Raw genomic sequence first — 13,730 nt, forward strand, 5'->3', positions numbered from 1 at the left:
GTTTTTTTGTTTGTTTTTTTAACATCTTTATTGGAGTATAATTGCTTTACAATGTTGTGTTAGTTTCTGCTGTATAACAAAGTGAATCAGCTATGCGTACACATATATCCCCATATTCCCTTCCCTCTTGCACCTCCCTCCCACCCTCCCTATCCCACCCCTCTAGGTGGACGCAAGGCACCGAGCTGATCTCCCTGTGCTATGGGAGCTGATCTCCCTGTGCTATGCGGCTGCTTCCCACTAGCTGTCTGTTTTACATTTGGTAGTGTATATATGTCCATGCCACTCATCTACCTCACTACAAATAACTCAATTTCGTTTCTTTTTATGGCTGAGTAATTGTCCATTGTATATACGTGCCACATCATGTTTACATCTTCTTTTTTTTTTAAATTAATTAATTTATTTTTGGCTGCGTTGGGTCTTTGCTGTGCTCTGGCTTTCTCTAGTTGTGGCGAGCAGGGGTTGCTCTTCCTTGCGGTGCGCGGGCTTCTCATTGTGGTGGCTTCTCTTGTTGTGGAACACGGGCTCTAGGCGCATGGGCTTCAGTAGTTGTGGCACATAGGCTCAGTAGTTGTGGCTCGTGGGCTCTAGAGAGCATAGGTCCATTCTCTACGTCGGCATCTTTATTCCTGTCCTGCCCCCTAGGTTCTTCAGAACCTTTTTTTTTTTTTAAGATTCCATGTATATGTGCTAGCATACGGTATTTGTTTTTCCTTTCTAACTTACTTCACTCTGCATGACAGACTAGGTTCATCTACCTCACTACAAATAACTCAATTTCGTTTCTTTTTATGGCTGAGTAATTGTCCATTGTATATACGTGCCACATCATGTTTACATCTTCTTTTTTTTTTAAATTAATTAATTTATTTTTGGCTGCGTTGGGTCTTTGCTGTGCTCTGGCTTTCTCTAGTTGTGGCGAGCAGGGGTTGCTCTTCCTTGCGGTGCGCGGGCTTCTCATTGTGGTGGCTTCTCTTGTTGTGGAACACGGGCTCTAGGCGCATGGGCTTCAGTAGTTGTGGCACATAGGCTCAGTAGTTGTGGCTCGTGGGCTCTAGAGAGCAGGCTCAGTAGTTGTGGTGCACGGGCTTAGTTGCTCCACGGCATGTGGGATCTTCCCGGACCAGAGCTCGAACCCGTGTCCCCTGCACTGGCAGGTGGATTCTTAACCACTGCGCCACCGGGGAAGCCTGTGCCACATCTTCTTTATCCATTCATCTGTTGATGGACACTTAGGTTGCTTCCATGTCCTGGCTATTGTAAATAGTGCTGCAATGAACATTGTGGCACGTGACTCTTTGAATTATGGCCCATTTGTTTTTGAATGTTTCCTCTTTCAGGGGAAAACGGAATCCATCACGGTGGTGAAACTGCTGAGCTGCTTTGATGACCTGGTCGCTGCAGGTACAGCCTCTGGGAGGGTTGCAGTCTTTCAACTTGTATCCTCATTGCCAGGGAGAAATAAACAGGTAAGTACTAATCATTTTAGCATTTCTTAACTTCTTGGCAAATTCCTCATGTCTTTTAAAATGAGGAGTCCTCATCTGCCAAGAAAATACTTGCTCAGAAAAGCCTCACTCTCTGCTCTTTATAATCAGATGACATTTTTGTTCCTGGTAGGACACTTGGCAAGAAGCATATATGGGTAATTTTGCTTAATATTCTCTGGTTCTTCTCTGTCAGTTTTAAAGGTGAATAGACAGGTGGACCCTTGTGCAGGTTTTTGCATGGAAACAACTTGGGAACACCAGCTTTTCCATAAACAGGAGGGATTGTGTACCACCTTGTTCACATCTCAAAGTGTTTATCCTTGGCTTTTTCTTGTGTGTATTTTCATCGTTTATTCATAGCTTCGGAGATTTGACGTCACTGGTATTCACAAGAATAGCATAACAGCTCTGGCTTGGAGCCCCAATGGAATGAAATTGTTCTCTGGAGATGACAAAGGGAAAATTGTCTATTCTTCTCTGGATCTAGATCAGGTAAAATTATTTTCAGAAATATTGGTTGTCTTATATATGGAGAAATTATAGTAGTTGGTCAACTTGAATTCTTGATTATTGTCCCTATTTTTTTTCTTTTTTTGTCTGCCGTGCCGGTTGGCTTGTGGGATCTCAGTTCCCCAACCAGGGATTGAACCCAGGCCACAGCAGTGAAAGTGTGGAATCCTAGCCTCTAGGGCACCAGGAACTCCCCGTTGTCCCTTTCTAATCTCAACTGTTGTTTGTAACATTTTCTTTTAAGGGCTTTTCTAATGCTTTATAAGCTTCTACTTCTATATCTAAAGAATTGGCCTTTGTTTCTTCTGGAACATACACTTTTTTCATTCTCCTGTTTTCTATTGCTACCAATTAGAAAAGTAGCCACTATCAAACCTAATTCCTTGAAGAGTTTGTAGGAGGATGTGAAGCGTTTCACAGTCATGACTATTGTCGACTGAAAAAAAAAAAAAGCACAACCTAAAAGTTGAGAATTTTTATTCGGCGGACTTACCGAGGACTTAGGCCCGATAGACAGTCTCTCACATGACTCTGAGGGACTGCTCCAAAGAGATGAGGGAAGAGCCAGGATATATAGGAGTTTTGCAAAAACAAACCAGGTAGTTGAACATCAAGATTTCTGCTAATTAAAGAAAAAAATAGACATCTCAAGTTAATGACTTTAGCGCTTTTCTATGTATGGGAAGATACCAGAGTCTGGGCTCATTGAAATCATTCCTTCGATATACACCTTAATTGTCTATGGCCAGTAAGTATCCTGTTCTTTTCCATCCTGAACCCCTTCAGCTGCACTGTTGGGGGAGGCTGCAATGGCTGATAGCTGCAACATCCTTTGTTCATCTGTATGGCGGGCAGCATTCTTTGTCCACACTGTGGACGGAGGTCAGTGCTTCCAGTGGGTGGTGAGCTCGCCCCCAGCCAAGCTCTGGTTGTGTGGGAGAGAGTGGTGGGAAAGGAGGAGGGTTGGTGGCAGCAGGGAACCTAGCCCCACCCTCGTATTTGTCATTTTATTTAAGCCTCACGACAGAGCCCTAAGCTGTGCGTGCTGATCTTCAGTCAGTAGATAAGAAACCCAGGCTCCAAGGGATCCCGTCGTGAGCTGATGCCTGGCAGGGCTCAACTTCAAGCCTAGGGTGTGCTCCCATTGCGCATGTGGCTTTATGCCCGCCTGTGCTGTGTTTTGTCAGCTAACCTCTGCTCGTTAGAATGAACCCCTTGGCGGCACAGTCCTTTTGTTTTCTTATTTGTAGCCATCATTCCTAGTGCATCTAGGAGTTCAGCAATTACTAGCTGGATGACTTTTAGTCCGTCTGATCCAAGACTGACCTGTCTTCTACGAATATTCTCTAGCAGTAGTTCTCAAACATTTTGGTCCCAAGACCCCTTTACACTCTTAAAAAGAGTATTCCAAAGAGGTTTTGTTTGTATGGGTTTTATATCTACTGAGTGCACTATGTTAGAAATTAAAACTGAGAAATTAAAAAATTTTTATTAATTTTATTTTGAAATAATGAACTCATTATACGTTAACATAAACAACATACTTTTGTGAAAATAACTATTTTCAGAACTACTGCTGAGAATTCCCTGGTGGTCCAGTGGTTAGGACTCCTCACTCTTACTACCGAGGGCCTGGGTTCAGTCCCTGGTCGGGGAACTAAGATCCCACGAGCCGTACGGCGCGGCTGAAAAAAACAAAACAAAACTTCTACTGCTGTTTGCAAGAGTAGCATGGCTTTACATTTTTGCAAATCTCTTTAATGTCCGCCTTAATAGAAGACAGCTGGATTCTGCATTTAGTCTGTCACAATACATTGTTTTGGTTGGGGTATGTAAAGAAAATCTGGCCTCACACAGACATGTAGTGGGAAACAGGAGGAGTATTTTAATAGCCCTTCCAGAGAATTGTGGATATTCTTTAATCACATCCCCGAATTGACTAATGGTAGTTTCTTTAAAGGTTGGTTACAACGTGGAATCTGAAAGCATATAGATGAATTTTTCTCACTCTGTGACAGTGAAATCCGTTGGTCTCTCTTGCACTTAGAATGGCTCCTTGACCCACGTGTGATTTGTAATGTCGTGCGTTGATCACTTGGAAAATATTGATCTACTGAGTGATGCACATCTTCCAAATGTTGAAACATTTAATTATATAATATCAAAGAAAGCACCTTTGTTAATATCGCCATCATTCTGATGAGAAAAGTCTTTAGCTATTGGGAGTCTGTCAGGTTCACAGGGGTGGATACAAGTTTTCAAATTCTAATCTTCACTTGTAAACTTGGATTTTATTATCAGCAACAAATACTATCACCTGTTTTCCCTGAATTGACAGGCTCACTTCGTTCTTTCTAAGAAAATGCCTGCCAAATACCCAAGTTTGAATAATTATAGTATTTCAAGTAAAAATGTATTTTGTGAAAAAAAGCAGCTGGTTGAGCTCACAGCTCATGCAATCGCACAGGTGCTTCCTTGAGAGAACCGAAGTACTTCAGCATCAGCAGGAGGGCTGCGCGCATGCCCTGTTTAGTCACACAGAATACAAAGACAGGCGTACACAAGGTCAAGATAAGATGGAATTATCATTTTCCTGCATCAAAGACCTTCTGAAGTGAAATTCATGTTTTTGCTTCAAGTGCACAGTGGCTAAGGGCACCGTGGCAGCTACTGGATTTTGGTGTCCTGCTCGTCTTGGGCCTGTTTGAGCTTTCAGTAGCTCTACCAGCCATCAGTACAAACCACAGCTTGGTGGAAAAGGCAGATCAAACCTAGTATTGTAATGAAAATGGTTTTGACCTCAAGAGGTCCTAGGCACCCTCAGGGACCGTGGACCACACTTTGAGAACTGCTACTCTCCAGGAAAACATTTTGTTAAGGTTTTAAGGGTCCCCATATCTGTACTTTCCTGCTGTCACTCCCCCAGCCTGAGTTGCACAGAGGGGACGCCGCTCATGCGTGATGTCAGGAAACGGAGAGAAAAACCACATGCAGAAAGCACTGTCCTTAGCATACTGATCATTTTTTTCCCAGCTTTATTGAGGTTCTGATCGTTTTTTTTTTTTTGAAGACACAGGTATTTAATGAGATTTGCAAAAAAGATGTGTGTTTTTGCACAGTACGGTACGATAAATTTAATTCCATTTCAAGCTGAGTCAAAAATTGAAAAGCTACAGTCTGCATAACTGCAAAGGTGGGAGGGAAATCGGGCTTGATGTCCTTGATGTTTGCGGGGGCGTGGGGATTTCCCTGTCCTGATTGTGCTGGTGGTTACATAACTGAATGCACTGGTCAAAATGCATAGAATTGTATATCTAAAAGGGGTGAATTTTACTGTATGTAAATCTTACCAATGGATCTGATTGCTGCTCCCTCTTTCCCTGCAAAGGTCTATGACATTGCATCAGTATTTCTAAACAATTAAAGAAACGGGTTCAGGAGAAGAGTGGCTTATAGGACCAGATATTTGACACCAAGAAATATAGTTTGTGTTGGCAGTAAAATGCCTTCTAGAACTTTACTTTGTTCTTCAATATACTTAATACCATTTTAATTTCTTTCTAACCTGTTTCTTCTGACCCTCTCAGTAGGCAAGGATCTAATGTCCCCACGATTGCTTTGAACTCTTTGTGGAGGAGGAGTGCAATATGGACTTTGACCGTTGTCACAATAATATTATAGGAAGTCCCATTGTATTCTGTTGGAATTAATAATACACATGGTGCAACATATTTCTGCTTAATCTTTATGGATTCTTCTTTGAACCGTGTACTGAGAACACTTTAAAAAAATTATACAGAATTTTTAAATGTTTCTTGGCCAACTTGATGTAGCCTGACATAGATGGTAACCCTGACTATTTTCTCATTAGTGAGGACCTTTGCAAATAATTTCATTGTGGTGGGGTGACATTGAATCCGGTGGGAATTAAAGCATTCGTTTTAAGGTAGACATGGACCGAAACGCAGGCACAGGAGGGACGCGGGCCAGTCCTCTCAGACTGACGTGGGGTCACAGTAGCCTGCTGTGCTGCGTGCCTCACCTGTGGGCCTCACCTGGCGTCTCTCCGCAGGGCATCTGTCACTCCCACCTGGTACTGGAGGAGCCGGCTTCCATCGTGCAACTGGACTACAGCCAGAAGGTGCTGCTCGTCTCGACTTTACAGAGAAGTCTGCTTTTCTACACCGAGGAGAAGTCTGTCAAGCAGATCGGAACACAGCCAAGGAAAAGGTGAGCACCGCTGGTGTGGAGGCTCGTGGTGACGGGGCCCCAGGCAGGTCCCCAGCCTGCCGGCCACAATGTGGTGCTCCAGTGCGCTCGCGGCGGGCCCCTCCTCCACAGCCCGGGTGAGAGGTCAGGGGTCAGGCTCAGGGTCGGGTGGGAGCTCACTCCTCACTCCCTCCGCTCGCCGCGCCATCGTGGAAACGGAGTGACCTCGGCAGGGGAGGTGCTACCAGTTTTGTCACCTGCTGCGGAGCCGGGTGGGGGGCGCGGGAAGAGTTCACATGGGCTCTAGCCCGGCCTGGGGCCGGGAGGCGTCCTGAGGGAGGGGACGGGTCTGGAAGGGGTCAGGGCTCCTGGCTGGGAGAGGGCCCCTCCCTTGACCTGCTCCCTGGACGAACAGCAGCGAGCAGGGTCAGTCCAGTCCCAGCCCGCCCGGGGGAGAGGCGGAGGGGCAGGACGGCATGTGGGCCGGGGGGACGCGGGGGGCTGGGTGGCGTGGTGGTGGAGAGTGGGGAGCGGGCGGGCGGGCGTCAGTGAGGGCCGGCTGGTGGTGCTGGGGGTGCCAGCCTCCGGGCCTCTCAGCGTCCGTTGTGCTGTGTCCCGGGCTTTGCAGCAGCACAGTGCAAGTTTATTCTTTTTCTGCGTGGCGGTCCATGGCTATTAAAAGACACTCGCGCTTCCCCTTCGGCTTCTGCTGTCCACGCTGAATACCCCCTTAATTCCACCAACAATTTGGTGTTTTTATAACCGTAATCTCCCCATTGGCCCCTGGAACACTCAGCAGAATTTGTAGCTTGGGCTTAGTGGTTGTGCAGAACTTTGTCGTGACTTTCCCTCTGCCCGGGTCCCACTCTTCTGCTTGACATCTCGTCCTGGCTTCTCTGTCGGTGTCTTACTGCCTTGTGTCTTTTTGGAAGGAAGGTGGAATGTAAAAAGAGAGATTTAAAAACCAATTACCTCCACGTGGATCGTATACCCAACAGTCATTCTCTTCAAACCTGGTCTTCTAACCTCCTGTGTGAAACCTGAGCAACTTTGCGTGAACCTGTCCTGGTGCGTGTGCGTAGCCAAGTCTTTCGGCGGCTTGCATTAGAAGCATACTCTTGCCAGGCCCCGTTTCAGGATGCAGAAACAGATAAATGGGTCCCGTTTCTCCTAGGGAGCTGTATTAGAGGAGTAAGGGATGACAGACTGAACGGAAACGTTTTTAACCTCTGGGTCCTGAAGGCTTGTGTCTGTCGTGTGCCGTGTTAGATTGTGGTTAGAAAAGGGCGTCAGCCGCGCCTGCCTCCTGCAAGTGGTGCTCCATGCAACAGTGTCCCTCTGGGTGGCACACGGTGGGACAGCGGTGAGGCAGGGGACGGGTCTCGGCCCTCAAGTAAGATAAAGGTCTAGGCTGTAGTCAGTGCTATAGAGGCAACGTCAGGGTGCGGTGTCGGCGGGGGGCAGGGCCTCTCTCAGACAGAATGGTCGGGAAAGGCCTCTGGGGAAGAGATCTGTGGGCTGAAGCCTAAAGCATGGGGAGAGCGTTCTGGTCTCAGGGAACAGCAGATGCCAAGGCCCTGGATCGGGCCAGAGCCTGGAACGTTCGAAGAGCCAGACGGGGGCTGGGGTGGCTGCGGAGCAGTGGGCCGGGTGCTGGAAAGGAGGGCCTGAGCCAGCGCGGGGCGAGGGATGCTGTCAGCCGCGTTATTCTAGGCGAGACGGAAAGCCAGTGGGGGGCTTCAGGCAGGAGAAGGACTGTCTGGGCTACCCTGGATCTGCCTGGAGACTTAGTTGGAGACGGGCAGGCAGGGAACAATGAGGGGGCTGCTGCAGGAGCCCAGGAGTGGCATGGAGGCCTCGCCTGAGTACCCGGCATGGAGAGGAGAGGGGAGGGGGATGGAGGGTAATGGGGTGAATCGGATGTAGGGGGCGACGGGGAGAAAGGAACAATAAGAAAGGGTTTCCGTGCCCTTGGCTAAAGCAACTAGACAGATGGTGAAGCCATTTAACTGAGATGGGAAGACCAGGGTTAAGGTCTAGGCTTCCAGAATTCTGTCTTGGGGCTGTTGCATCTGAGATGCCTGTTAGGTAACTAAGCAGGAACCACAGTCCAGCGTAACATATACAGGCTGGAAACTCAGGGAAGGGGTTTCGGCCAGAAATGAAAATGAGGTCATCAGATGCAGGTGACATTGAGACCCCTGGCCTTGGATGAGGTCACCCAGGGAGAGTGTTTATTCATTCAACATTGGAAAATCCTTACTGAGTCTCTGCTGTGTGCCCGGCACCCTTCTCCGTCTGGGGAGACAGCTGTGAACAAGGGAGACAAGAGCTGTGATCTTAAGGAGCTCACAATCGCTTCTCGGCCTTTTGGCTAAGATCAGGTGTAGTATCTGTTCTTATCAGTTTAAGGAGCTCACGTTCCTGTGAGGGAGACAGATGCTATATATGTTCTAGCATGTTCAGTAGTAATAAATGGGTATGGAGCTAGCGAGGATGCCTGCCTTAGCGGGTGTGTGTTAGGGGCAGGCAAGCGGTGGGGCCTGAGCAGATTCCTGAGGGAGGGTGGGAGGGCGGCAGAAGCACTGCCTGTACGCAGGGTTGAGGAGCACAGGCAGGTGCTGGGGGCGGGGGGCGCTGGGGGCGGCCCATCCTGTGGGCCCTGCTCAGGGGCTGCTTTATGCCAGTGCCATCAAGAGTCATGAGCGGCCTTGACCCGGGGGAGTCAGTCTTGCTGCTGCGTGAGGGGGGCGAGGGCAGCTGCTCAGGGAGGCTGGCGGGGGCTCCTGGGCGATTCAGGTGAGAGCAGGGCCTCACGCCAGGCCGGGGTGGTGGGGACGCTTTGAAGGCAGAGCCGACGGGTGTGTTGGCTCCAGGGTGTGAGAGAGAGGATCCCTCAGAGACGGTGGCCTGAGCACTTGGCCAGGCGGGGCTGCTGGCTACTGGTGTCGAGAAGGCTGGCGGAGGAGCCGCGGCCGATCTCGGGGAGCAGGTGGGGCCGCAGCTGTGCACGCGGGGGCCGTTAGCCGTTAGACAGTGTTCAAAGCTCTGGCACGGAGGAGCTCACCTGGGCCGTGAGTGCCACTAGGGAATGGGGAGGCCCCGTATTCTGGGGCACTCCATTGCTTACATGTCAGGGAGAGCCGTGTCGGAGCCGCTGATCGGCCCCCAGAGGTGGGCTGAGCCGGACCTTTGGCTCTGGCAACGTGGCGGCCGCGCGTGCCCGCCCTCGTGGGTCACGGGCCGTGGCATTGGAGGGGCTGAGGGTGGGCAAGTGGGCAGTGAGTGTAGGCAGGACTCTTTTTGTAGACGGGAACGCAGGACTAGGGGTGCCTGGAGGGGACCGCGTGGGCTGGCGAGAGGTTGGATGGGGCGTGTGGCGCACGGAGCGCCGGAAGACAAGGTCGTCCTCTCCTGACCCAGTCTGCGAACCTCCTCAGGTTGGACAGACAGCGTGTATGTTTCTCCCAGAAACTCTCAACGTCCCCGGCCATCCCCAGACGTGTGGTCCGTCTCGGTTCTCTTGTGTGTTTATGTTGGCGCCCTCGCTGTGTCCTGCGGTCCAGTCGGGAGGACCGTCCTGGGTCAGCAGCGCCGGCGTGTTGCAGTCCGGGCCGGGTGTGGGGTGTGGAGCCTGCGCCCCCGCCAGAGCCGCATCGTGCCCGTCTGGTGGCCTTTGGGCGTTTGGCTGTGGAGGTGATTGTCCCCCGTTTCAGGCTCTCTACCTGTGCTCAGCATTATTATACATAAGTTAGAAAACACCATTTGCTGGTTAGAATTTGATCACCGGCAACGCTTCTTTCATATTAATGCGGCTCATAAAGGGAATTAAGGTGTCTTTTAAAGTCGTCAGTGGTTTTTCTAGAAATCATCTCCACCAAAATTAAGAAACTAAGTTAATGTGTTCATGATTTTAGAATCCTGCAGTGCTTAGACCTTAAAAGTTGGAGTTTTTGTGTCTGATTCAGAGTGACTTCAGCAAGTGCTGCAGAATCACCCTGCAGGCAGGTGGTGGCCGCGTCTGGGGTGCAGGACAGTTTGCACCCGGCTGTAGCTAGTTACCCCCAGCTTAACTGCCTTCTCCCAACCCGCTCCCGACACATTTCAGCATCTCCTCAGAGGCAGCCCCACGCCAGGCCCCTGCTCAGCCTGTCCTTCCCCAGAGTGCCCGCCCCCATCTCTCGGTCTGGTCATCGTCCACTCAGTGACCAAGGTGTGGCCTTTGATGCCCAAGTCAAAACGTGTCCCCTTTGTCTGTAGTCCTCGAGCAGCCCTCTGAGCCTCAGAGATGGCACCTCGCAGACGTACATCTGCTGCAGGACGTTCTAAGACAGGGCCGAGACCTTCCTTTTATGCATCTTTCTCGTTGCCTGCAGCTCATAGTCTCTTACATGGTGCAGGAGCTCGCTAAATGTTTGTTAAGATAAACGCTTTAGTCACCTAAGGTGAAGTGACAGGAGATTTTTTTTTTTAAATAAAGAAAGAAAGAAAGAAAGAAATTTATTTATTTATTTTTGGCTGCATTGGGTCTCCGTTGCTGCGCGCGGGCTTTCTCTAGTTGTGGCGAGCGGGGGTTACTCTTTGTTGCAGTGCACAGGCTTCTCACTGCAGTGGCTTCTCTTGTTGCAGAGCGCGGGCTCTAGGCACGAGGCCTTCAGTAGTGGCTCGTGGGCTCTAGAGGGCAGGCTCAGTAGTTGTGGCGCAAGGGCTTAGTTGCTCCGCGGCATGTGGTATCTTCCCGGACCAGGGCTCGAACCCATGTCCCCTGTGTTGGCAGGCGGATTCTTTACCACTGCGCCACCAGGGAAGTCCGACAAGAGATTTTTAAGAGGACTTATTAGTAGAAGGAAAGTAGATTTGAAAATTGGATCACCAAATAGAAATTGATTTATTACAGGAAAGGCAGGAGGAAGAGGTTATAGGCTACCGTGCCAGAGTTCCTTTGGGTGTCTCTATTTAGAGAAGCTTTGCAGAACAGATCACTAAAGAAAACAATCAGAACATGATGCTGATTATGGAGCTGTCCATGAACGATCTGCAGTGTTAGGTTAGTCTAACAGTTTTCAATTCAAAGCTGAATTCGATGTTCAGTGTCCTCCTTGGACCCTGTCTGGAAGGATTTAGTCACTGAGGTGCCAAAGGGTTGTAGTGAGATGCTGAAGTGCAGAGGAACACCCAGATAACTTTATCTGCCTTTGTGAGATGGGCCCTGTGGATGCCTCCCTGGGGGTCGGGCGTGCTGTGTGTGCAGTGAGGGCGAGGAGAGGGCCCAGCACCCACAGGAGCACATGATGGTAACAGGGGTGGAATTAGAGCCAGTTGAGCGTTTGTGGGGACTTAACAATGTCACAAGCATTGCTTTTTTGTGTCTTCATAGATTGTCATTCAATCCTCACATCAACCTTTGAGATGGGAATTATTATCCCTGGTTTACAGACTAGGAAACTGAGATCCATACCACGTAGCTATTAAATGTCAGGGCTGGAAATTGAGCCCAGGTGTCGACCTAAAGCCAGTCCTCTTTCTGCCATTCAAAATCAGAGAAATACTTAGGAGAGAGAATCAGCAGGACTTAGGGTTAAACTGAAACTCTTTTTTAAATCAATTAATTAATTTATTTATTTATTTATTTTTGGCTGCGTTGGGTCTCCGTTGCTGCGCGCGGGCTTTCTCTAGTTGTGGTGAGCGGGGGCTACTCTTGGTTGCGGTGTGCGGGCTTCTCATTGTTGTGGCTCCTCTTGTTGCAGAGCACGGGCTCTAGGGCACAGGCTCAGTAGTTGTGGCACACGGGCTCAGTAGTTGTGGCTCATGGGCTCTAGAGTGCAGGCTCAGTGCAAGGGAATAATGAACACAAAATTCAGGGCTCACACATGGGGAACGGAGTGGGCAGGGACTCTTGGAGCCAGAGAGCATCAGCGATGTGACTACCGATTTATTTCCAAAGTTGAGGGATGGGTTCCTGGGTGTATATTTCATTATTAGGCTTCAAAGCATATATATTCTTTTGTTTGTGTTAGATATTTCATGATATTAAAAATAGAAGAAAAAAAAAAAACCCCAAGCCGGAGGATCAGAATGGAGATTGGTCCCTCTGATGGGTTTAAGAGAAATTCTGAAAGTGCTACCCCAGTTCTGGACATAAAGCTCATTCACTGGGATGCTGGGATGAGCACAGCAGTCAGATGCTAGAAGGAACAGAATTTCAGAGCAGGGAGAGAGGATGGTCAGTCCTGGGTCTGCCACCTCTGCCTCCGTTTCCTCTTCTCTGAAACGGGAGTCGTGGTACTTGCCTCCCAGGGCTGTGCTGAGGATTAAAGGAGAGTGGAGATAAAGCACTGTGTGCAGGGCAGAGGCATGGAGTTGGTGGCGTGGGATGAGCCGCGCTCCAGGTGGAGCCGGGGAGCCGAGCCAGAACCACGGCCAGAACAGTGGTAGCGGTTGGACTGACCATTGCTGCTGCAGGATTTGCAGGGGCTTACGCTTTGCAAGACATGAAGCATACGGAGCCTCAAGTAAAACAAGTTGTTCAAAGTCTACCGAAATCTGCCTTCAGTGGTGGCTACTACAGAGGTGGGTTTGAACCCAAAATGACAGAACGGGAAGCAGCGTTAATACTAGGTGTAAGCCCTACTGCCAATAAGGGAAACATAAGAGATGCTCATCGACGAATTATGCTTTTAAATCACCCAGACAAGGGAGGATCTCCTTATGTAGCAGCCAAAATCAGTGAAGCTAAAGATTTACTAGAAGGCCAAGCTAAAAAATGAAGTAAATGTATGATAAATGGTAAGTTCTTACTCATTTATGTATATGAGTACCAGCTTTTTAAAATAAAATGCCTCAAAGCTACACATTTTAAAAATTAGCATAAGCTAAATCAAAGCCATGGTATAAATTTGAGGGTTTAAAATCGGATTATAGAATATTTGTAGGTTAATACTCAATAATTATGGATAAATGCGTGCCATTTGAAGTATTGTTCATTACTCATTTGTCAAGTAATTTGGTACCTGTGTCGAGACAAAGTGAACAAGAGAGTCGCTCCCTGAAGGAATCCCCAATCTGATGGGAGACTGATAAAGTGATAATTAAAGTACAATGTGACAAATATGATGGAATTAGCACAGGCTGTTATAGTAGGGGCTCATCTCATCGGGACAGAAGGCTGTTCAAGGTACAGAGGACTCCCCCAGTCACTTAGAACCTTGAACTTAAAAGTGAATTTAGCCACAACTTAACCTAAGAAATTGATCTAGGTATGTATTTACCACCTTGTCAGTGATAAATCTAAATTGTTTCAGATTTCATACATTAAAAACTATAACAGCATGATTTAAAAAAAAAAAAAGCACTGTGTGCAGTAACTGGAGTGTGTGCTCAGCGGGGTGCATACTTCTGAGGATGCTGTAGGGAGTGCAAGACAGAGACCGGGTCCTCTGTGGCCTCACGGTTGGCCAGGCCGTTCAGTTAACCAAAAAACACACTGTAGAAAAGGGTTCGAAAAAGAATCAGTCTGGT

General features: G+C 48.6%; 2 protein-coding genes and 1 pseudogene across 2 annotated transcripts in view; all 3 read left to right on the forward strand.

Annotated features, from left to right (window-relative positions):
• The window catches only part of TECPR2 (tectonin beta-propeller repeat containing 2), a 108,546-nt gene that overhangs the window by 26,061 nt on the left and 68,755 nt on the right, over nucleotides 1-13,730 (forward strand). The window contains exons 3-5 of the mRNA XM_024131145.2: nucleotides 1,344-1,472; nucleotides 1,854-1,985; nucleotides 6,076-6,233. Coding sequence (XP_023986913.1) covers nucleotides 1,344-1,472; nucleotides 1,854-1,985; nucleotides 6,076-6,233 — 419 coding nt within the window. The remainder of the gene's footprint in view (nucleotides 1-1,343; nucleotides 1,473-1,853; nucleotides 1,986-6,075; nucleotides 6,234-13,730) is intronic.
• On the forward strand, nucleotides 8,567-8,689 carry LOC112066856 (uncharacterized; annotated as a pseudogene).
• On the forward strand, nucleotides 11,987-13,055 carry LOC102990774 (mitochondrial import inner membrane translocase subunit TIM14-like). Its single transcript, XM_055088740.1, has one exon. It carries the CDS (start codon nucleotides 12,704-12,706, stop codon nucleotides 12,977-12,979), a length of 276 nt encoding a protein of 91 aa, XP_054944715.1. The 5' UTR covers nucleotides 11,987-12,703; the 3' UTR covers nucleotides 12,980-13,055.

The sequence above is a fragment of the Physeter macrocephalus genome, chromosome 11 (genome assembly GCF_002837175.3).
Source record: "Physeter macrocephalus isolate SW-GA chromosome 11, ASM283717v5, whole genome shotgun sequence".
In the NCBI taxonomy this organism is placed as follows: domain Eukaryota; kingdom Metazoa; phylum Chordata; class Mammalia; order Artiodactyla; family Physeteridae; genus Physeter; species Physeter macrocephalus.

What these genes read in the sequence shown, in the direction of transcription:
- LOC102990774 (XM_055088740.1), top strand. Translation starts at nt 12,704, where the DNA reads ATGAAGCATACGGAGCCTCAAGTAAAACAAGTTGTTCAAAGTCTACCG.